A 22,585-nucleotide genomic window follows, 5' to 3' on the forward strand; every position below is an offset into this window, starting at 1 on the left:
TCTGGGCAGCCTCGCTCACCCCCGTGTCCTCACGGGTAGCGTTCATGTCCCCCCTCCTCCTCCTCCTCCTCGTCTTCCTCCCCCGGAGCCGAGTGTGGCGGTGACAGACGGGAGGGTTTAAGTGATGTCAAGAACTGTCTGATCCTCCCTCCACAGCCCCCCTCACGCTCACTGGCGCTGGGTGCCCCCCCCGGCAAGGGGCAGCAGCTTTGCTCTGCCCTGGAGCCCCCCTGGCGGGGTGCAGAGTCCTGCAGGGGAAGGGGGAGTCACCCCAGCCCCCTCCTGAGATGCCCTGGGGGGCAGTTGGGGCTCCCCATTCTGCCTGTCCCCACTGCAGGCACTCAGCCCCACAGCACTGGGGTGCAATGGCAACACCATGGCTATGGGGACCCCCAGCTCAGCCCCACAGCACTGGGGTCCCCCAGCTCAGCTCCCATGGTGTGAGTGTGCCATGGGGACCCCCGCTCAGCCCCACAGCACAGGGGTGCAATGGGGACCCCCCAGCTCAGCCCCACAGCACTGGGGTCCCCCAGTTCAGCTCCCATGGTGTGACTGTGCCATGGGGACCCCCAGCTCAGTCCCACAGCACTGGGGTCCCCCACCTCAGCCCCATTACACTGGGGTCCCCCAGCTCAGCCCCATGGTGTGTGTGCCATGGGGACCCCCCGATCAGCTTCACAGCACTAGGGTCCCCACCTCAGCCCCACACGCACTGGGGTCCCCCAGCTCAGCCCCATTACACTGGGGACCCCTGGCTCAGCCCCACAGCACAGGGGTGCAATGGGGACCCCCCAGCTCAGCCCCATTACACTGGGGTCTCCCAGCTCAGCCCCATTACACTGGGGACCCCCCAGCTCAGCCCCTTGGTTTTGGATGTGATAGGCACCACCAGCTCAGCCTCAGCATCCATTCCCCCCTCCCATGGCCCCCACAGCCAGGATGTGACCAGGCTCTGTGTGAAAGCAGAAATTCTTTATTTTTGGGGCAGCTCTGGTCCCCCAGGGACAGGAGTGACACTGGGGACAGGTGGTGATAAGGGACACGGCCAGCACTGGCTGTGTGGCACCAAGTGTGCTGCAGAGGGGTGGGGTGGGGTGTCACCCTGACCCCCAGCACCCTCTGCCAGGCCCCAGCACCACTCAGGGCTGGTGCCACCCATGCCCTGAGGACTCACCCCGGTCATCAGCCAGGCCGGAGCCACTGAGCCAGTTCTCCAGGATGGACAAAACCAAGGAGCAGCAACCCCAAATTACAGGCTAGGCCAAGCCAAGCTCCTCCCAGAAGCTTTCTGGAGGTGAAGGAGGGGATCCAAGCAGAGTCACTGCCCCAAAAGTGTCACGGTGACCATGCCTGGGTGACACCAGCCCTACAGCGCCAGCGTGTCCTTGATGAGCCGGCGCATGGTGGTGGTGACCGAGGTGCCCAGGGAGTCCGTGATCTGGTAGGAGATCTTGTACAGGTAGGGCTGCACGTCCTTCAGGCTGGTGTCAAAGACATTGTCCACCTCGGACTGGGTGGGCATCTTGGGCAGGTACTCGTGGCGGTTCATCACCTCCACGATGTTGATGATCTTCTCGCAGAGCTTCTCCCCCACCTTCTCGCGGCAGATCTGCCGCTCCTGCTCGTTGGCCAGGTTCACCACGTTCACCTTGATGGTCCACAGCTCCCAGGGAATGCACTCGTCTGAGAAGGGCCACCGTGATTTCTTCTTCTGGTAGAACTCCAGGGAGATCTGCCCCATGCCGTCGGAGCCGGAGCTGCGCAGCGCGTCCTGTGGGACAGCACGGGGGTCACGGGGGACCAGGGACTGACAACCCCTCCCCAGGCACATCCCACTGGGTTTTACAGAATCACAGAGCTGGAAGAGACCCCCAAGGATCATCCAGACCCACCCCTGGCCCTGCACAGCACACCCCAACAATGCCACCCTGTGCCTGAGAGCGGTGTCCAAACACTCCTGGAGCTCTGGCAGCCTTGGGGCTGTGACCAAATCCTGGGGAGCTCTTCCAGAGCCCAATCACCCTGTGGGGGAAGGAGCTTTTCCCAATATCCATCCTACCCCTTCCCTGCCACAGCCCTATCCATCCCCTCAGTCCTGGCACTGCCCAGGGAGCAGAGACCAGAGCTGCCCTGGGGATGAAGCTGATGAGTCTCCTCTCAGTCCCCTCCAGCCCTCAGCTGTTGTCTTATATATCAAGAGTTCTGTTATCATTATAGTGCAAGGATTCCATACCCTCAGAGTTTCGTGCCACCTCGATGTTTTCTGTAAGCAGTTCCTGTACCCACTGACTGTTCCTGGTCCTTGCAGTAATCATCTGACTCCAGATCCCACCAATCCACTTGTTCTTACTGGCTACAGGTGTGGCCTGTTAACATCAGGCCTGCTCCTAATCTTTTAGTAATTGGTTCAGCTACAACTCTTTAGGGGATAAGATTACACTCTATACCACCTTCATTTACCCATACTGTATCCCCCTACACTCAGCTGCTCCTTTTAATCCAACCCACACGAGCCCCCTGCTCCATCCCAGGGGACCCTTGCAGATGCGTGGCTTCCCTTTAACACTTTCCATGCTCCCCATTTTCCCCTCTTACTTTGAACTCCCCCACAGCCTTGCGGAGAGCCCGGTCGAGCTCCTCGGAGGAGACGCGCACGTAGGCGAAGTCGATGAAGTCGCAATCCACATCCTGGGTGCCCACGGTGCCAATGGAGTAGGTGCCCTCCTTCTTGTAGTGGAACTTGCCGGTGCTGCGGTGCAGCAGGACGGTGTGGAGCACGGCCAGCATGGCCTCCTCCACCTGCCTGCCCTCCACCGACACCTCCAGCACCTCGGCGCGGCAGTTCATGGCGGGGCCGGCGCTGGAGGGGCCACAGCAGCGGCTGCTGAGGGGACACGAGGGTGGCACGGGGGTGTTGGATGCAGCCAGGCTTGGGTGACAGCCCCTCTGCCACCCGCCTGTGTGCTGGTGTCCTGGTACCCCACAGGGACCCACCCAGATGTCCTGATTTGAATCCCCCACATGCCAAAAAGATCCAGGCACACTCGGTACAGATCCTCCATAGCCCCAGATGTCCTGATTTGAGTCCCCCACATGCCAAAAACATCCAGGCACACTCGGTACAGATCCTCCATTGCCCCAGATGTCCTGATTTGACTCCCCCACATGCCAAAAACATCCAGGCACACTCGGTACAGATCCTCCATAGCCCCAGATGTCCTGATTTGAGTCCCCCACATGCCAAAAACATCCAGGCACACTCGGTACAATAGCCCCAATGTCCTGATTTGGAACAAAAACACCGGACACTCGGTACAGGCTGCCCCGTAGCCCCACAGAGATGGGGTTGGTTGAAATCCCCACATCCCACAGATAAGAGCCTTCCCACACACCTCACAGAAGCTCAGGGGGGTTCAGGACTGAGTGCCCCAAAGGGATCCAGGTGTCGCAGGACAAATATCCCGGTCCGGTCTGCTCACACCCCAGGGTGGGTCCCAGTACGTGCCCACCCACCCAGAGTGGGACTCGTGGTCCCAGTACAGGCCCCTCAATATCCCACAAGGACCCAAATGTCCTGCTCAGGTCCCCTCAGGGATCCAATACCCCTGAGGGACCTGGGTGTCCTGGTCAGGTCCCCTGAGGGACCCAAATGTCCTGCTCAGGTCCCTTCATGGATCCAATACACCTGAGGGACCCAAATGTCCTGCTCAGGTCCCTTCAGGGATCCAATACCCCTGAGGCACCCGAATGTCCTGGTCAGGTCCCCTCAGGGATCCAATACCCCTGAGGGACCCGGGTGTGCCCACCCTCACCTCAAAGGGGGCTGGGGGTTCCCGGTTGGGCCCCCCAAAACACCACACAGGCCCAGACGTCCCGGCCCGAGCCCACCTCAGTCTCTCACAGAGCGCCTCAGGCTCCCTCCCGGTTTGTGGCCGCGGTCCCCCCTCGGTCCCTGGGCCCCCTCACCCCCGGCCCGGCCCCACTCCCCACTCACCGCCCGGGCCCGACCATCTGACGGCACGGAGGAGGGAAGTGGATCATCCCATCTGCGCGGGGGGGATCAGAATACACCACCGACCACTGTAGCCACCCTTCCAGCCATGACCACCGTGTTTCATCACTCTAAACTTGATTCCGTTAATATTTTTCCCTTTCGGCGCCGTTCCAGCCCTCGCGGTGTCATCGGAGGTGGATTCGCCGTTCGGAGTCTGGGGATTCCCCTCTCCGCTGCTTGGTTCGTTCCGAAGGAGTCATAGAGCTGCAACGCCGTAGCCCAGAGCGGCTCGGCGGCTCCACTGCGCCCCCTGTGCTGGAGGCTCCCCGGCGGCGGTACTGCAGCGGGGCCGGTGTCCCCCGCTGACCCCGGCGGGGACAAAGCGACAACGCGGGGGACACGCGTGGGGACACCGGACAGACGGGACCCGTGGAGACCACAAGGGGACAGATGGACACAAGGGACAGCGTGACACGGGGTATGGGGACACGGGGGGATACTGGATAAAGGGACATGAAGACTAGGAGGACAAAGGGACAGTCTGACCCCTGTGGGGACAAGGCGACAACGGGGGGGACACGCGTGGGGACACGGGACAGACAGCACGGACAGAGCCCGTGGGGACCACAGGGGGACACCTGGATATGAAGGGACAAAAGGATATGGGACAGCAGGAGAAATGAAGAAAGGGGGAACACAAGGACAGATGGACACAAGGGACAGCGTGACACAGGGGGATAAAGGGACATGAAGACTAGGGGGACAAAGGGACAGTGAGATGGCTGGTTATGGGGATAGGGATGGACATGGGGACACGCGGATATGGGATGCAGCGGGAGCAGGGATGGGGGGGACTTGGGGGACACAGGAACAGGGGATGGACGGACATGGGGACACAAGGAATGGGGACATGGTCATTTGGGGCACTGATCGGGCACACTGCCATGGGGACACATGGCTCGGTGCCAGTCGCAGCAGGAATGTGTCCGTGGCGTGTCACCGCGCGGGGGCCGGGCACACACCGACACTGTGCCGAGCAGCCCCGGGCCCGCCCGCCGGTTCCACGGAGCTGCTTTTACTTGATCCTACCGGTACCGTCCCCGTCCCTCCCGCAGCAGCCCGTGCCGAGGGAACGGGGACAGCGATGGGGACAAGGTGGCAGAGCGCAGCTCTGAGCTGTGGGGAGGGGACAGAGCAACCGAGCCGGTGCTGGTGCCAACCCGGTGCCCACCGTGCAGCTCCGCTGTTCCCCGCCCCGGTTCCCGTTGGCGGCCCCGCCGTGCGTCAGCGCTGTCCCCACGGCGGGGGCGGCGGCGCGGGGGGGACAGAGGGACCCTTGTTTTGTGCCACTGCGGGCGCCCCCGGCCCCGCGCCTCAATGTGGCCCTTGTTCCGGGTGTCCCCGTTCACGTTTGCTCCGGGGCCAGGCTGTGCCCGGCAGGAGGAAGGCGACAAGGCGGGGGACACATCAGCCACGCGTGTCACCCCCTGCCTTGGACCCCCCGGCTCTGTCCCCAACTCCCAAACGCCACCACCACCCCCCCGCCAGGGCTGGCCCTGCCAGCGGCCACGTCCCCAGGAACACGAGCGGGGGACACGGTCACGCTTCCCGGTTATTTTGGGGAGGATAAATCAGGCGGGCGACAGGTGCGGGGCCGCGGCAGCCGGGGGTGAGTGACGGTTCAAGGGCAGCGCCGTGGGCAACGTGAGGCTCCGGAGCCCCGGCTGTCCCCGGGTTTGGCATCCCGGCTGTCCCCGGCTCCCGAGCCCCGGCTGTCCCCGGCTTTGATACCCCGGCTGTCCCGGCTCCGGAGCCCCGGCTGTCACCGAGTTTGGCATCCCAGGTCCGGAGCTCCAGCTGTCCCCAGATCCACCGGCCCGTCTGTCCCCGGTTTCTGCATCCCGGTTGTCCCCGGTCTGGCACCCCGGCTGTCCCGGGTCCGGAGCCCCGGCTGTCCCCGGCTGTCCCCGGTTTCTGCATCCCGGCTGTCCCCGGCTGCCCCCAGCTCCGGAGCCCCGGCTGTCCCCGGTTTGGCATCCCGGCTGTCCCCAGATCCACCGACCCGGCTGTCCCCAGCTCTGGCACCCCCGGCTCCGGATCTCCAGCTGTCCCCGGCTCCATCACCCCGGCTGTCCCAGCTCCAGTGCTCTGGTTTTCTCCCCGGTTCCAGCGTCTTGTGTTTATCCAGCCCAAATGTCCCAGCTGCCCCCAGCTCCGACATCTACACTGTCCCCAGCCCGGCTGTCACCAGCTCCTGTCCCCAGCTCTAACTGTCCCCAGCCCGGCTGTCCCAGCTCCGGTGTCCGGTTTGTTCCCTCCGGCTCTCCCCCTCCGCGATGTTCTGGCTGCCCCCAGCTCCAACATCCCTTTTCCCCCCTCTCCAGCATCCCAGCTGTCCCCAACCCCGCTGCTCTGTCCCCCCTTCCCAAACCCCGAATTTTAACCAAAAGGGAACATTAACACACAAGGGACAAAGGTCCCGCCCAGTGGCTCTCGCTGTACGTACAAGTTTATATACAGAAAATGGCCAAAAAGAGGGAAACCCAGAAAAATATATATAAAGGGGAAGGGGCCGAGGTTGAGGGGGCCGGAGCCACCCCTCGCCCGCGCCCCCCGCTCTGTACAGGACCCGGCCGGCGCTATTTACATCAGGGGCGTTTTTACAGGGGAGGAGGGCACCGCGCTGGCGATGCCCCCGGGGAAGACGGCACCGGTGCTGCTGGGAGGCAGCACCCTGGGCCGTGAAGGCACGTGGGGCACCCCAAAAGGTGCCCCCAAGAAGACTCAGGCATCTGAGGGGGGACCCAGATACCCTGGGAGTGATGCCAGGCATCCCTAGAGTGATGCAGGGGTGGTCCCAGGTACCCCAGGAGTGATCTAGGGGTGCCCAGGGGGTCCCAGGCATCCCGTGGATGACCCAGGAGGGGGTTCCAGGTGTTCTGGGGGTGATCCAGGGGATCTCAGGCATCCCTGGAGTGATGCAGGGGTGGTCCCAGGTACCCCAGGAGTGATCTAGGCGTGCCCAGGGGGTCCCAGGCATCCCGTGGATGACCCAGGAGGGGGTTCCAGGTGTTCTGGGGGTGACCCAGGGGTAAGCATGGAGTCTTGGGAATGGCCTGGGGGCATCCCAGGTGTCCAGAGGTCACTCAGGAGTCCACAGGGATGTCCTGGGCATCCCAGAACTGATCCAGGAGTGACCAGGGTGGGTTCCAGGCATCCTAGGACTGATCCAGGGATGCCCAGGTGGTTTTTGGGCATTCTGGGAGTCACTCAGGGAGGGTCCCAAACATCCCAGGGCTGATCTAGGGTACCCAGGGGATGTTCCAGATATCCTGGGAGTGATCCCAGGCATCCCTGAGTGATGCAGGGGTGGTCCCAGGCATCCCAGGAGCGATCTAGGGGTGCCCAGGGGGTCCCAGGCATCCTGTGGATGACCCAGGAGGGAGTTCCAGGCATCCTAGGAGTGATCCAGGGATGCCCAGGTGGTTTTTGGGCATTCTGGGGGTCACCCAGGGAGGGTCCCAAACATCCCAGGGCTGATCTAGGGGTATCCAGGGGATGTTCCAGGCATCTCAGGGGTGACCCAGGGGTGCCCAGGGGGTTCCCAGGCATCCTTGGACTGAACCAGGGTTGCCCAGGGCGGGTCCCAGATGTCCCCAGGCGGGTCGGGGGCTCATGGCAGCCCCTTGCCCGGGACTCAGAAAGGCAGAGTGTCCATGAAGATCTTGTCGACGATGGGTGGTGGCGGCACCAGATCCTCCAGCTTGAGGTAGAAGATGCGCTGGAGGCCCTGGGTGCAGAGGCTGCGCAGCTCGGGCAGCTTCCCCAGCAGCTTGGAGAGGCAGCTGGAGCGGCCGGGCTCGGCTCCTGCTGCTGCCACGTGGTCCTTGAGGCAGCCCACGATGCGGTTCTGCAGCTCCTCCACCCGCTTCGGCTCCTTTAGCCCGTGCCGGTCTGCGGGGACGGACAGTGTGGGACCGCAGGGACAGACAGCAGGCGGCGGTGGGGACAGCGACAAGCCCGGAGCTGGGGGAGGATCTCACCTGTGATGATGACGAGGGCGGCGAGGCAGGAGAAGGAGGGGACATCGACGCTCATGCGGTGCAGGCTCTGGGAGAACTCGAGGATGGCGTCGATCCATTCCCCGAAGCCACGCACGCACTGCTGCCGGTGCAGCACCACGCCGTTGCAGAAGATGAGTTTCCCTTCCTCTGGCTTGGAGCTGCCAGCAGAAACGCAGGTGTCACCCCCAGCAGAAACTCAGGTGTCACCCCCAGCAGAAACCCAGGTGTCACCCCCGAAATCCAGGTGTCACTCCCAGCAGAAATCCAGGTGTCACCCCAGCAGAAATCCAGGTGTCATCCCCGAAATCCAGATGTCACCCCCAGCAGAAACTCAGGTGTCACCCCCAGCAGAAACTCAGGTGTCACCCCCGAAATCCAGGTGTCACCCCTGAAATCCAGGTGTCACCCCAGCAGAAATCCAGGTGTCACCCCCAGCAGAAATCCAGGTGTCACCCCCAGGAGAAATCCAGGTGTCACCCCCGAAATTCAGGTGTCACCCCCCCCAGATCAGGCTCCCCCATCAGAAATTCAGGTGTCACCCCCGGGCCCCCCCTGCTCCCTGCTGCCCCAGGGCTCACCGGTATGCCAGGCGAAGGATGAAGAGCTCCAGGAATGCTGATTCCAGCAGGAGGTCCTGGTCCTCCTTGGGCAGCTCGCTGAAGCCCTGGATCTTCTCGGCCCACTTGCGGATGACGTCCATGGAGCCGGTGAGGAGGTCGTAGAACTGCTGCACGTCCACGGAGTCCTCCTTCTCAAATGGGCACGGGGCTGACTCCTGGAACTGCGGTGGGCATGGGTCAGGAGTGAGGTGGGCACGGGTCAGGACTGGGATGGGGATGGGTGAAGAACTGGGTTGGGAATGGGTGAAGAACTGGGATGGGATGGGATGGGATGGGATGGGATGGGATGGGATGGGATGGGCATGGGTCAGGACTGGGATGGGTCAGGATTGGGATGGGGATGGGATGGGTTAGGACTGGGATGGGCACGGGTGAAGAACTGGGATGGGATGGGTCAGGACTGGGATAGGTCAGGACTGGGATGGGGATGGGTGAAGAATTGGGATGGGGATAGGTCAGAATTGGGATGGAATGGGTCAGGAACTGGGACGGGGGTGGGTCAGGAACTGGGATGGGGATGGGTCAGGATTGGGGTGGGAATGGGTGAAGAACTGGGATGGGATGGGATGGGATGGGATGGGATGGGATGGGATGGGTCAGGACTGGGATGGGTCATGATTGGGATGGGGATGGGCCAGGATTGGGATGGAATGGGTCAGGACCTGGGATGAAGATGGGTGAGAAACTGGGTGGGAATGGGATCAGGATCTGGGATGGGGACAGGTCAGGGACTGCTGGGTTAGCAACAAGGATGAGTTTGGATCTGGAACTGGGATGTGGACAGGATCAGAATCTGGGATGGGGATGGGTGAGAAACTGGGGATGGGTGAGAAACTGGGGATGGGGATGGGTGAGGATCTGGGATGAGGATGGGTCAGGATTGGGAGGGGATGGGTGAGGAACTGGAATGGGGACAGCATCAGGATCTGGGATGGGTCAGGATCCAGCCCCAGCACAGCCCTGGGCAGGGCACGGAGTGGCACCAGCCCTACCTTGGAGTAGTCGAGCTTGGTGGCGCTGGGGATGGAGTCAATGTGAGCCCGCACCAGAGAGGTGATGAGGCTGACCGGGGACGCATCCGGCGGCTGCTTGGGCTTGGAGGGGAGCCGGCCCCGCCTCCCCTTCAGGCTGTCGGTCCGGACCACTGTGTTGGGACTTGCAGTGAGTGCCTGTCCTCAGAGCAGCCAGAGAGGCTGCAGAGAGGGGAATGGGGAGGCGAGGGGTCCGGGTACCTTCTTTGACCATGCCGACGGCCAGGCACTTCTGGAAGCGGCAGAACTGGCAGCGGTTCCTGCGCCGCTTGTCCACAGGGCAGTCCTTGTTGGCCAGGCAGATGTACTTGGCATTCTTCTGCACTGTGCGCCGCGGGTGGGGAAGGAGCGGCCGAGCTCAGCCCGGGGCGCCGAGCTCCGAACAAAAGCCCTTCTGTCCTCCCTGCCTCCCGCTCCAGCCCGGCATCCGGCTCCGTGTCCGCGGGGAGGGCTCGGCGGCCGTGCCCCCTGCCCTGCCCCTCCCCGGGACGCCCCTCAGCATCCTCCCGCTGCCGCAGAGCACTGTGGGAATATCCTTACCTTGAAGAATCCCTTGCAGCCCTCGCAGGTGCGCACGCCGTAGTGCTGGCACGACGCGTTGTCCCCGCAGACGGCGCAGCGCCCCTCGCCCGCCCCGGGGCTGCGCACCTTGCTGGGCGCCAGCGCCGGCCCCTCCAGCAGCGGCGAGCTGGGAGCCAGGGGCAGCCCCGCGAAGCCCCTGGGAGCCCCCTGGCTCGGGGCAAACGCGTCCGTGTCCAGCAGCCGCGGGTCCACACGGGGCGAGGGGCCGAGCTGCCCCTTGAGGGCGGCCGGGGAGCCAGCAGGGCTGGGAGCCGGGGGGCCGAAGGCGAAAAAGGGAGGCTGGGACCCCCCGCCCTTGGCTGGCTCAGCCCAGGGCTGCCCGGCCTCGTAGTTCGGCAGCGGTGAGTACGGCCCGAAGGAGCCCTCCCATCCTGGGGCCTGCGGGGCTTGGAAGCCGGGCGTGGCGGGCGAGGGGATGGAGCAGGGGCTCCCGTAGCAGTCCGAGCCGCTGGAGGACAGGGTCTCGTCCGGCTGCCCCCCGAAGGCGCTGGGGTAGCAGCCGTACACCTGGAAATCCTCCAGCTTGAAGGCGGTGGCGGCGCTGGGCTGGCCGCTGGCTGGCAGCTGGTAGAGGAAGGCGTCGAACTCGCCGGCGTAGCCCTCCATGAAGGTGCTGAAGCTGGGCAGGGCTGGAGCGGCCGCCAGATCGGCTCCGGCCACTTCCATGGGGAATCGGCCGCCCTCGGGGCTGAGCAGCTCGGCCGGGCAGCGCTCGCAGGGGCCGGCGCCCGTGGTGCTGCACTGGGCCTGGATGCAGGGCATCTCTGCGGGGAGAGAGGGGCGTCAGAAACCCAGGTGTCACCGCAGCAGAAACCCAGGTGTCACCGCAGCATAAATCCAGGTGTCACCCCAGCAGAAACCCAGGTGTCACCCCAGCAGAAATCCAGGTGTCACCCTCCCCCAGCTCAGCCTCCCCAGCACAAATCCAGGTGTCACCCTGAGCACAGCTCGGGCTCCCCCAGCAGAAATCCAGGGGACCCAGTACAGCCCCTCCGGCATCCAGGCAGAGGATGGAGCCAGGGTGGGAGCTGTGAGAACTTCCCCAGGGTTCTCCTCGTGCTGGAGCTGCACCTCCACGGCCACTGGCAGCGTGGTGGCGGCCACCGGTGTCCCCAGGCAAGGTCACGGCACAGCCAATGGGTGCAAAGGACATTGCCCAAAACGCTGGCTTAGCAAAAGCCCCCGAAAGGGAAGGAGGGAGGAATGTGGCCAGCAGATTCCCAAGCCCTCGGGCTGGCCAAGGGAAGCCGGAGCTGGGGCTGAGCTGGATTTTGAGGATTCCACTTCCCCCACATAATCCCTTTTGGGGCTTTTTGGGAACATCAGTGCAGGTGAGAGCGGAGAGGAGCCCACCCTCTGTCCCTGGAGCCCCCCGGGGCTGTGCATGGATCTGGTGAGACATAAGACAAGCAGAGTCCTGTGTCCAGCTGAAAGCCAAGCCAGAAGTGACCCCAATGGCAAGACGATAATGTAATTCATCTTGCAGACCTTTAAAGGTCACGCTGCGCTGGCCCCCTGGCCACGTCCTGGCACGGCCCCGCTGCCAGAGCCCCCGGATTCCCCCAGCCAAATCTGGGCAGCTCTCTCGGGCACCAAGAAAGCCGACACCCCGCCGGGAGCTGGGGTTAAAAATACCCAGCGTGGCTCCAGCGCTGGCACCCACGGCGTGGCACCAGCCCCCAGCCCCCTGCTGCTGCTCCCGGTGGAGTTTGTGTGTGTCCAGCTGGGTGCGGAGGGAACAGTGACCCCCCCAGCCGCCTCCTGTCCCCAAATGAAGCCCAGGGGACCTCAGGCCGTGCTGGGTACCCGCCCCAGGGGACACTGTCCGTGCCAGCGGGAGTTCTCCTTGCCTGCATGAAAACCCTGGCAGATGCAACGCCTCGACCCTTCCCGTGCTCGCAGTTCGAACGTTTTTCCTCCCACCCACTCGCTGACACAATTTGGGGTCCCTCTGCCCTGTCCCCCCGGGGAACGGGCACAGATTCCCGCAGCAGCCTCTGCTCTGCCCACGGCCGGGCTCTGTTTGCAGATTCCTGCTTTGGGAGGGCAGCTGCCCGTCCGTGCCCAGCCCCGAGGCTGCCGCCTGCACGGGCGGCTGGCAGCCGCTGGCACCGGGCCCCGAGCCGCGGGCGGGCGAGAGCAGCCGGTGGCACCGGGGGTGGCTCCCGCTGCCCACGTCCCTGCCGGCACCTGCTGCCCGGTAATGCCGCAGCGGCGGTGCCAGGCCCGCGTGGGCAGCGGGGGTTTGCCCGCACGGGGCCGGCTGCCCGCACACCCCGGTCTCCGCTGCCAGCTCCCGGTGCTGCCCGGACACCCCGGCGCTCAGCTCCGCGTTCCCGGTGCTGCCCGCACACCCCGGCTCTCAGCTCCGCGTTCCCGGTGCTGCCCGCACACCCCGGCTCTCAGCTCCGCGTTCCCGGTGCTGCCCGCGTGTTCCTGCCTGCCCCGCTGCTGCCCTCCCCGGTTCCGTGACCGCGCTGCTCGGGGATCCCGGGCTGATGCCCGGTGTGGGGCGGCTCTGCCCGCTGCGATCCCCAGGGACGGGGATCTCCTGCATCCCGCTTGGGGTGCCGCGATGGGGGAACCAGCCCGGTCCCGCACGGCCCAAGAAGCCGCTCCCGGTGCTGTGCAGCTCCTCACAGAGGAGCGGGTGGTGTCGGGCTCTTCCCGGGACCCCCGGGCCGGGGGTCGCTCTGCCAATTCCCGCCGGGTGCGCGACCCCGGTGCTACCGGCACTCCTGACCCAGTTCCTGCCGGTGTCACCGGGACGCCCGATCCCGCGCGCCTCCCAGCTCCACGCGGGACACCGGCTCGGTTCCTCCCGGTGCCACCGGATACCCACGAGGGGCAGCCCCGCACAGCGCGCACCGTCCCGTGCCTTCCACCGGGACCCCCGACTCTCACCGGCGACACCGGGAGTTCCTTCCACAGCGTCCACCGGGACGCGCGACCCGGTTGCCCGTGGTGCTACGGGGACACCCGCCCACATCCATCCACCTTGCAGGACGCCCACCGCGCTGAGCCCCCGGTGCCACCGGGATGCCCGACCGGGATCCCCTCGGTGCTACCTGACACGCGCGATCTGAATCCCTCCTCTGCCGCCTCGCACAACGGCTCCCGTTCCCCCGGTGCCACCGGGACACCACCGGGACTCCGTGCGCCTCCCGGTGCGCTCAGCCCGCCCCCGTGCCCCCGGTGCCCCCGGTGCCGCCCGTACCCGGGTGCCGGCGCGGCGGCGCTCCGGTTCCCGCTCCTGCCACGGCCGCTCCGCGGGCTCCGCCGGGCTCCGGCCCCGCCACTACTTTCTCTTAAGCGCTCGGTGACGCGCGGGGCGGCGCGGGGCCGGTGACGCACGGGGGGGGCGGCCCCGGCGGGGGCGCGGCCGTGACGCACGCGGGGTTCCATTGACGCACCCGCGGCCCCGGCTAAAAATACCCCCGCGGCCCCGGCTAAAAATAGCTCGGGCGCCCCTCGCTTCCCCCCCGATCCCCCCCGGGGGCTCCGGGGGCCGCCGGAGGGGGGAGGGAGGCCCCGGTGTCAGGGGTATCCCCGGTGTCCCCAGCGCCGGTGGCCCGTCGGTGTCTCCTCGCCGCCGGTACACCGGGGCTGGCGTCCGCCGGTGCCTCCATCGCCTGCGCTCTCTTGTTGCCGGTATTTCCGGTGTCCCCTCGTTGCTGGTACTCCGGTGCGCCCACCCCCGGTGCTCCCTCGGTGTTGGCATCACTTCAGTCCCCACCCCCGGTAACCTCTCGTTGCCCCCATTCCCGGTGCCCTCTATGTGCCGGTATCTCCGGTACCGTTATCCCCGGAGCCCCCTCGGTGCCGGTATCGTCAGTGCCCCATTCCCGGTGTGCCCCCGGTGCCTCCCGCACCCCCGGTACCGCTCTGCTCAATGCCCATCACTCGGTGTCGGAATCCCCGGTGTCCCCTCATTGCCGGTACCCCGGTGCCCCCATTCCTGGAGTCCCCTCGGTGCCGGTATCTTCATTGCCCCATTCCCGGTGTGCCCCCGGTGCCTCCCGTACCCCCGGTACCGCTCTGCCCAGTGCCCCTCTGGGTATCTCCGGTGCTCAGCGGCACCGGTACCCCCGGGCTCCTCCCGCTCGGTGCCGGCTGCGGGGGGGATGACGCGGGGTCCCGCCCCCGCCCGGTCCCCGCGGGGAGCCCCTGGCCGGGCCCATGGAAAGAGCGGCGGCTGCTGGCGGGCGCCGGCGCCGGGAACAGCGCCCGCGGGCTGGAAAGATGAGCTCAGCCCGTGCGGAGCCGGCCCGGGCCCGCGGGAGGCCGGAGGGTGAACGGAAGGGACTCAGGACCCCGCAATACCCGCCGGTGCCTCGCCGGTACCCCCTCAATACCCGCCGGTGCCATCCCGGTACCCCCTCGATACCCTCCGGTACCATCCCGGTACCCCCTCAATACCCGCCGGTACCATCCCGGTACCCCTCCAGCACCTCCCGCGATACCCCCCGGCAGCGCTCCGCAGGTCCCCAGCCGGTACCGGCCCGCTACCACCCCGGTACTCCCTCGGTATCTCCCGATCCCCGTCGGTACCGGCTCGGTACCGTCCCTTCCCACTCCCGGGACAAACCGGGGATCTGGGGGACCTGGCCGGCTGTGCCCGGTTTGGCGGCGCTCCCGGGGCTGACAGCGCCGTTAGCGCTCCCCCGTTAGCGCCCCTGCAGCGGCACGGTCACACCGTGGGGGCTGCGGTCGGTGCCCGGTGTCCCGGGAGCCGCAGCCGGTACCGGGAGTGCTGCCGGGACCTCTGGTACCGGGACCTTGCCTGGCCTCACGGAACCTCCGTGAGCAGCACCGGGGGCAGCCCGGCAGAGGGGTCCGGAGGGCGCACGGGGGTACCGGAGGCGGCGGCCCCGGACCGGGCTCTCCCCCGTTCCCTCGCTCCGGCCCCGCTTCTCACTGTCGCCCGCCCCCGCCGGAGGTTCCGTGACGTCACACCTGCCCGCTGACGTCACACCGCTCACTGACGTCTCGGGGATCCCGCGGCAGCCCCGGGGACGCCCTCAGAGGGATCCCCCGGGCCCGGCGGGACCCGACGAGGCCACAGCCGGTGGCAGCGCGGGGACACGGCCCCGAGCCCTCGGGACAGGTCAGACAGGAGGGGCCCGGAGCTGCCGGGGGGGTCCCAGCGCCACCGGGGGCGCGGAGCGGGGCGGGGGGTGCAGCCCCGCGCATCCCTCGCTCGGTGGCGGCGTTACCGGCCGGTGACAGCGGCAGCCCCCGCAGCCGGGATTAGCTGTACCCCGGCGGAGGCCGCGGGGACTGCGGCGGCTTCGGGGGAGGAAACCCGAGCCCGAGCAGCCTGGCAAGGCCACGGGGGCGCAGGGGGATGCAGGGATCCCCCCGACCCCCAAGCGGGGACACGATGCCCACACCAGGGTGGGCAGGGGCGTGCAGGGTGCCCACGGCTGGCTCCGTGCCTCGGGTCTATATTTATCGGTAATGACAGGCTGCTCCGGGGCGTGCCCGGTGTCCCGGCCATGCCCAGGCGGTGCCACGCGTGACCCCGGCTGTCCCACGGCCACCTGCCCCGTTCCGGGCACACGCAGCCCCAGGTCGGGGCTATAAAAAGCTCAGCGTGGGGTGGCAGCTGCCACAAGGGGGGGTCCCGTGGTGGCTCTGGCAGGAACGGGATGCTCCGAGCCCGGCAGCACGCGGGAGGGACGCCGAGAGCCGCCGGGGCTGCGGGAGCCCGGCCATAAATGTCCAGCACGGAGCTGTCCTGGAACGGGGACAAGGCAGGAGAGTGTGGGGGGGGAGGGGGGCGGCTGAGCCCCCATCCCCCTTCCATGGCACACACAGACACCCCCAGATCTCTACAGGCTCCCCTGGGGGGGACAGGGAGAGTTGGGGTCCCCAGACAGCCCGGCCAGAGGGGAAACTGAGGCACAGCAGAAGGGAAACTGAGGCAGAGCAGAAGGGAAACTGAGGCACAGCAGAGGGCTGGGGCCTCTTGGTGCTCCATCTGTGCAAGGGAACCGGTGCTGTAGCAATCCCCCAGCTCTGGGGGTGCTTTGTGTCCCCCAACTCCTTCAGTGGCTCTGGGGGGGGCAGCGAGGCAGCTTTTGGGGGGACCCCAGTGCCCGTCCGGCGCGGGCACCGCGTCCCTTGCAGGAGGAAGGGCTCGGGGTGGGACTCGCTTCCCGCCGGCCGCCGGAGGAAACGGGGCAGGAAGGGCCTGGCCGGGGCCCCGCAGCGCCGGGACGGGGCCGAAAGCACCGGGGCTGCAGCAGGCGGGGGGACACGGCGGGACCCCGGCAGCTCCCTCACGGCCAAGGTGACATCAGTGTGTCACCCCAAGGGGACAGCGTGGGGCTGGGGGGGGGAGCTGCAGCCCCCAGCCCCCCACGGGGCTCTGTCCCCCCTCAGTGACAGCCACACATCGCTGCAAATCCTTCTCTGTATTGGCGAGCTGCAACAGCCCGGGGGGGCCGAGCAGGGCTGGGACCCCCAGGGCCCCCCCCCTCCCCAGAGCTCCGTGAGCCGCTCCAGGAGGGTCCTCACGTCTGTCCCTCGGTGCTGCGTCCGTCCCTCAGCGCCACGGCAAACCAGAACCCCGAATCTCCTTCCTGCAGCCCCCCAGGCATAGGAGGGCACGAAGGAACGAAGCCGCTTGCAATAAATAAATAAATAGTCCTGGCGGTTAGAGGTGACTCTCCTCCTCCTCCAGCGCCCGGTTGAGCCCCGGGATGAACTTGAGCAGCCGCTGGCGGAAGCTGCTGTGCCGGTTCTTGCGGGGGGCGGCGGCTCCGTCCCCGGGATCCCCGGCCCGGGCCCAAAGCCTCCCCGCAGCCCCCGGTCCCCCCGCACATCTGAGGCTGGAGCTGCGACCCAGAGCGGGTCGGGGGCGCGGCGGGGGGGGCGCGGGACCCCCGCTGTCCTCCCCATCCTTGTCCTTGTCGCCGTGCAGGGAGCTGGAGGAGGCGAAGACGCAGGTCTGGTACAGGGAGTCATCGCTGCCGCTGGCCCGCCGGGAGCCCCCCGGCAGTGCCTCCCCCTGCAGGCACCAGCGGATGGACTCCAGCGTGTCGTAGATGCTGGGGTCCTTGGCCACCACACCTGCTGGGGGACACGGCGGTGTCAGGGGGGGCGGGTGGTGCCCCAAAGCCCCCAACCCCCCCAGCAACCCCCTGGCCCCCACTCACCCCGCACCAGCCGCTGCTCCTGCACCATCAGCGAGCGAAACTCCCCCCATTTCTCGTAGAGGGTTTGCTGTGGGGAGGGTGAGGGTGTCAGGACCCTGCTGAGGGGGTCCGAGAACCCTGCTGAGGGGGTCCCAGGACGCTGCTGAGGGGGTCAGGACTCTGTTGGGGGGGGTCAGGACCCTGCTGAGGAGTCCCAGGTCCCTGCTGAGGGGTCCCAGGATGCTGCTGGGGGGGTCAGGACCGTGCTGGGGGGGTCAGGACCCTGCTGAGGGGTCCCAGGTCCCTGCTGAAGGGTCCCAGGACCCTGCTGAGGGGTCCCCAGCCCCCCATGCCCCCCTGGCAGCCCCTGCTCACCTTCAGGTACTGCAGCCGTGCCTCCAGCTCAGCCCTCCTGATGGATGTGCCATAGAGAGTGTCGAGCCTGTGGGTCAGCAGCTGTCAGCACTGGGGGGCTGCAGCCCCCCCTGAGCCCCCCCGAGCCCCCCAGCTCACCGGAGAACATTTCCTGAGCTCTTGATGATCTCCACGATCTCCCGGTGCCGGATTCCCTCCACGTTCAGCCCGTTCACGCCCGTGATGGTGTCCCCTGGAGCACAGGGTGAACAGGGGGGGTTCAGGGGGGGCTGCTCTCGTCTTCTGGGGGTTCCCCCCTGGATCCCCCCAGGATGTGCTCACCGGCCTTGAGCCCCGCGGCCTCGGCCGGGCTCCCGTCGTGCACGCGGCACACGAAGGTGAACATCTCCACGCTGTTCCTGTCCTGGTGGTGCAGCCCGTAGGTCTGGAATGAGGGCTCTGCTGAGGGGCACCCCGACCCCCAGGGACCCCCCAAGGGCAGCCATGCAGCGTTTGATTGCTGCTGGGGGGTTGGGGGGTTTGCCCCGATGGCTGCAGCCCAGGGTGCCCCCCCCGGCAGCACAGCCCGGGGAGGTTTGGTGACTCTGTCACCTCTAAAAATAACCCCAAGCTCAGAGACGGCTTAAAAATACCCTCATGCAAAGCAAGGTGCGGGTAGGAGGGGTGGGGAGCAGGGCCAGGCTCAGCACCCACCTGGATCTCGAAGCCAAAGGACTCCTCTGCCTTCTTCTCCAGCATCACCACCCTCCTGGGGGACACAGGGCTCAGGGCACACCCAGAACAGACTTCAAAATGCTGCTTTGGGCTCCCCAAGGACATCTGTGCCTGAGATGGGGTTCACCCTCCCCAGTTTGCCTTGGTCTGGGGGTGTCTGAGCCCACCAGGGAGCTGAGACCCCACGGCTGCCCCCACCTCCCCCATAAAATCCCCCTCATTTCCCTCCCGGGGTATCCAGAATGGAAAAATGCCCCAAGGCCAAGCTGCAGCCCTCTGGGACAGGGACCCCAGCCCCAGTGCAGCATCACCACCCTGCTGGGGGACACAGGGGTCAGGGCACACCCCAAACTGCCTGTGCAAACCTCAAAATGCTGCTTTGGGGTCCTCGAGGACAGGACACCTCTGCCTGAGATGGGATTCACCCCACTCTGCCCCCAGTTTGCCTTTGGGTGCCAGGCAGGATGCCCACAGGGTCTGGGGGTGTCTGAGCTGTGACCCCATGGCTGCTCTCACCTCCCCCATAAAATCCCCCTCATTTCCAGCCCTCCCAGGGCATCCAGAATGGAAAAATGCCCCAAGGCCAAGCCCCAGCCCTCTGGGACAGGGACCCCAGCCCCACTCCTGTGCCCCCTGTCCCTACCTGTGCTCCTCCGGGGACTGGCTGGGGGATTCCCACTTGAACCCCGCGTCCTGTGACAAAGGAAGAGCCATGAGCCCGAGGGGACACCCGAGGGGACATCCCCCACCTCCTGCAGGGACAGGACAGCGCCGTGCCAAGCCAGCACCCCTGGGCATAACAGGGCTTTGATCAGGGCTCAAAGGCCCCCTCAGAGCGGCCGGGGCTCGCCCCACGCTTTGACGTCAGCCCCGCCGCGCCCACCCCACGCCGCGCTCCGAGGGGCCCCGGCACAGAGGGGCCCTGTTGTGGCCACAAAATCGGGGTTTTTGTGCAAAATCCACCCCCCCACCCCGGCCCAGACAATGCCGCTGTTGTGGCAGGCGCAGAGGCGTGGGAGGGTGGAGGGACTGGCAGGACCCTCAGGAGGGGACAGGGCTGTCCCCAGATGCCCCTGTGGGGTTGCTGGGCTCTGGCAGCCCCAGTGCAGTGTCACCAAAAGCTGCCCCATTGAGGGTGGCACATGGCACAGCTCGGTGGCAGCGGTTCCCTCTGTGCCCTGCCTGCCACGTGGGTGTCACCAGCTCTGCCACATGGGTGTCACCAGCCCTGCTGGTGTCACCAGATAATGACCGACCTCCCCAAATGCACCCAACAGGCACAAAACCACCAGAACTGGGGAACTTGTCGCCTGTCACGCTGGGCCCCACGGCACCACAGGGACAGGAAGGGACGGCCTGGACCCCTCAGGGACATTCTGGTGGTGGTGGCCTTGCTTGGCCAGGCCACCGTGCGTGTCTGGGCTGTGGCAGTGCAGCCCTGGGGCCGCTTCTGCTCCGGATGTCGGCTCCGCTCTCGCTTCCCACAGCGCTCAGGAAGCACCGCGGGGCCGGGGGGAGCCTCAGGGCGGTGCCGGGCCCAGCGTCACCACAGAGGAGCTTTTCAGGGGCCCTGTGCTCCACCAAACCCGACCTGGGGAGCTCTGTGACCTGTCCCTTACCGTCCCTAAACCAGACCTGGGGACTCTGTGACCTGCCCCTTGACCCTCCCTAAATCAGACCTGGGGCACTCTTTGATCTGCCCCTTAAAATCCCTAAACCAGACCCTGTGATCTGCCCCTTATTCTCCCTAAATCAGACCCAGGGAACTCTGTGACTTGTCCCTAAATCAGACTCAGGGCACTCTGGGACCTGTCCCTTACTGTCCCCAAACCAGACCTGGGGAGCTCTGTAACCTGTCCCTTACCCATCCTAAATTGGCCCTGGGGTACTCTGTGACCTGTCCCTTACCCTAAATCAGCCCCAGGGCACTCTGTCCCTTACTGTCCCTAAATCAGACTCAGGATACTCTGTGACCTGTCCCCTACTGTCCCTAAACCAGACCCTGTGATCTGCCCCTTGCCCTCCCTAAATCAGACCTGGGGTACTCTGGGACCTGTCCCTTACTGTCCCTAAATCAGACCCAGGGTACTCTGTCCCTTACTGTCCCTAAATCAGACCCAGGGTACTCTGTACCGGTCCCTTACTGTCCCTAAACCAGACCCAGGGTACTCTGGGACCTGTCCCTTACCCTTCCTAAATCAAACCCCAGTTCTGGGGTACCCTGTGGCCAATCCCTCACCCTCCTCACAGGACAGAGTCCAGGGGGGCTGTGGGGTCACTCCTGTCCCAGTGGGGTGTCCCAATGGGGTCACTCCTGTCCCAGTGACAGAGCCACAAACAGTGGGGTGGGGGTCTGGCCTGAAAACCGCAGGGCAGGACAGGGAGAGGAGCCAGGACAGGGTGTGGGGTTTGGGGGACACTGGGAAGGGGCACAGGGGAAGATTCCTGAGGGAAGGTGAGCAGGGACCTTGATGTGGGGCTCGGGGGGAATCCAGGGTGGGGGTTCAGGGATAACCCCGGGGCAGGACGTGAGCAGGATCTGGGACAGGATGTGACGCTTGGGGGACAGCACGGAGCGAGCGGGGACGGGGACACCGGGAAGATGCTGCGGGAGGATGGGACAGGCGTGAGGTGATGCTGGGGCAGCGCAAGAGGCTGGGGGCGGCCATCGGGACACCGGAGCGGGATGGGGACACGAGGGAAGCTCGGGAGGGATGGGGACACGAGGGAAGCTCGGGAGGGATGGGGGACACGAGGAAATCGGAGCGGGATGGGGACACAAGGGAAGCTCAGGAGCGGATGGGGACACGAGGGAAGCCGGAGCGGGATGGGGAATCGAGGGAAGCTCGGGCAGGCCCCCGGGGCACGATAAGAGCCCAGGAGGAGACACCGGAGCGGACCCGCAGTCCCCGGCGGCCGGGCGGGACAGGGACACGGCGGGACAGGGACACGGCGCAGCCCCGCTCCCCCCGTTACCGCCCGCGGTCCCGGTGCACAACCGGGGGCACCGGGGCCGTTGCCCCGTTCCCCCCGCAGCCCTACCTTGCGCACACGGGGCAGGGTCCCGCCGGCCGCCGCCAGCGCTCGGTACAGCTCGGCGGGCCCGGGGCTCTCCGGGGCCACGGCCGGTGCCGCATCGTCCTTCGGCCGGAGCCGCCGCCGCCGCCGCCGCCGCAGGGTCATGGCCGGGCCGGGCCGTCCCGGGAGCCGCTATATGGACCCCGGGGGTGGGGACACGGCGGGACGCGCCCCTTTTGGGGCCGGACCCACGCACTTGGGCGTTAAACCACGGCTTTGGAGATAAACCACGCCCAGGGTTCGGCTGGGGCCGGCGTCCGCCCGGGTACGGGGCACGAATCGGGACCACGCGGAGTTCGGGGGGGGGTCGGTGTGAGGGGACCCCATGGGGGTCAGGTGGGGGGTCCTGCTTGGGAACCCCATAGGGGTCGAGGGGGTGTCGAGTGGGGGGTCCTGGTTAGGGACCCCATGGAGGAACAGTGGGGGGAGTCCAATGAGGGGTTCCTGCTCGGGGACCCCATGTAGGTCCCATGTAGGAACCCCTTGGCTGGGGTCCAGCAGGACAGAACAATTCAGGTTCCTGCTTAGGGATCCCGCGGGGGTCCAGGGGGGAGGTTCTACCTGGGGTCCTGCTCGGTGACCCTCCGGGGGTCCGGGGGGGATCAGGGCAGGGTCCTGCTCAGGGACCCCGTGGGGGTTCCAGAGGGAGGATCCTTCATGAAGTTCTGCACAGGGATCCCCCGGGAGTCCAGCGTGGGGGTCTGGAGGGAGGGTCCTGAGTGGGAGCATCCTCGGGGACACCACGGGGTCCAGAGTGGGGGTCCGGGTGTTCCTTGGGGCTGTAGAACCCGGGGGAGGCGGTGTCCTGAGGGTGCAGGGTGCGATGCTGCTGGGAATGGCACGGGAAGCCCCGTGGGGAGCCAAGGAGAGATGCAGGGATCCCCTGAGGGATGATTTGGGGACAAACCGGGCGGTTTCCGGGAGCAGAAGCAATGCCGGGCTCTGCTGCTCCCCGCCAGCTGCCACCGCGTCCCCCCCGCGCCAC

The 22,585-nt window shown here is 66.4% G+C and overlaps 3 protein-coding genes across 8 annotated transcripts; all 3 read right to left on the reverse strand.

Moving 5' to 3' along the window:
- Positions 1-951: 951 nt before the first annotated feature.
- On the reverse strand, positions 952-4,117 carry ATG101 (autophagy related 101). 6 transcript variants are annotated; one of them, XM_030967222.1, is made up of 3 exons: positions 3,995-4,117; positions 2,596-2,884; positions 952-1,771 (listed from the first exon to the last, which is right to left on the reverse strand). In XM_030967222.1, the coding sequence occupies exons 1-3, from the start codon at positions 4,039-4,041 to the stop codon at positions 1,367-1,369; spliced, it is 741 nt and encodes a 246-aa protein (XP_030823082.1). In that variant the 5' UTR covers positions 4,042-4,117; the 3' UTR covers positions 952-1,366. The 6 variants fall into 6 exon arrangements, with proteins under 6 accessions (XP_030823082.1, XP_030823083.1, XP_030823087.1 ...); XM_030967223.1 differs by having other exon boundaries at positions 2,596-2,881; positions 3,995-4,031; XM_030967227.1 differs by lacking the exon at positions 3,995-4,117 and adding an exon at positions 3,889-3,945 and having other exon boundaries at positions 2,596-2,881.
- Positions 4,118-6,525: 2,408 nt separating this feature from the next.
- On the reverse strand, positions 6,526-13,620 carry NR4A1 (nuclear receptor subfamily 4 group A member 1). Its single transcript, XM_030967235.1, has 7 exons — positions 13,509-13,620; positions 10,251-11,055; positions 9,911-10,041; positions 9,671-9,822; positions 8,637-8,839; positions 8,038-8,216; positions 6,526-7,948 (listed from the first exon to the last, which is right to left on the reverse strand). Exons 2-7 carry the CDS (start codon positions 11,051-11,053, stop codon positions 7,692-7,694), a joined length of 1,725 nt encoding a protein of 574 aa, XP_030823095.1. The 5' UTR covers positions 11,054-11,055; positions 13,509-13,620; the 3' UTR covers positions 6,526-7,691.
- Positions 13,621-16,702: 3,082 nt separating this feature from the next.
- Positions 16,703-21,927, reverse strand: GRASP (general receptor for phosphoinositides 1 associated scaffold protein). Its single transcript, XM_030967009.1, has 9 exons — positions 21,797-21,927; positions 21,565-21,691; positions 19,166-19,215; positions 18,502-18,556; positions 18,130-18,232; positions 17,947-18,040; positions 17,809-17,875; positions 17,455-17,521; positions 16,703-17,368 (listed from the first exon to the last, which is right to left on the reverse strand). Exons 1-9 carry the CDS (start codon positions 21,925-21,927, stop codon positions 16,953-16,955), a joined length of 1,110 nt encoding a protein of 369 aa, XP_030822869.1. The 3' UTR covers positions 16,703-16,952.
- Between the last annotated feature and the right edge of the window lie 658 nt (positions 21,928-22,585).

This window comes from Camarhynchus parvulus, chromosome 29, assembly GCF_901933205.1.
Source record: "Camarhynchus parvulus chromosome 29, STF_HiC, whole genome shotgun sequence".
In the NCBI taxonomy this organism is placed as follows: domain Eukaryota; kingdom Metazoa; phylum Chordata; class Aves; order Passeriformes; family Thraupidae; genus Camarhynchus; species Camarhynchus parvulus.

Excerpts from the sequence above, each read along its gene's own strand:
- ATG101 (XM_030967222.1), bottom strand. The coding sequence starts at position 4,041 with ATGATCCACTTCCCTCCTCCGTGCCGTCAGATGGTCGGGCCCGGGCG. Across the intron at positions 2,885-3,994 it reads CAGATGGTCGGGCCCGGGCG|CAGCCGCTGCTGTGGCCCCT; the intron begins GTGAGTGGGGAG and ends GTGTCCCCTCAG. Across the intron at positions 1,772-2,595 it reads AGGCTGTGGGGGAGTTCAAA|GACGCGCTGCGCAGCTCCGG; the intron begins GTAAGAGGGGAA and ends GCTGTCCCACAG.
- NR4A1 (XM_030967235.1), bottom strand. The coding sequence starts at position 11,053 with ATGCCCTGCATCCAGGCCCAGTGCAGCACCACGGGCGCCGGCCCCTGC. Across the intron at positions 8,840-9,670 it reads CCAAGCTCGACTACTCCAAG|TTCCAGGAGTCAGCCCCGTG; the intron begins GTAGGGCTGGTG and ends TGCCCACCGCAG. Across the intron at positions 7,949-8,037 it reads CGCCCTCGTCATCATCACAG|ACCGGCACGGGCTAAAGGAG; the intron begins GTGAGATCCTCC and ends CCGTCCCCGCAG.
- GRASP (XM_030967009.1), bottom strand. The coding sequence starts at position 21,927 with ATGGGGTCCCCTCACACCGACCCCCCCCCGAACTCCGCGTGGTCCCGA. Across the intron at positions 19,216-21,564 it reads CCCTGCCCCGTGTGCGCAAG|GACGCGGGGTTCAAGTGGGA; the intron begins GTAGGGCTGCGG and ends CCTTTGTCACAG. Across the intron at positions 17,369-17,454 it reads GGAGCAGCGGCTGGTGCGGG|GTGTGGTGGCCAAGGACCCC; the intron begins GTGAGTGGGGGC and ends GTCCCCCAGCAG.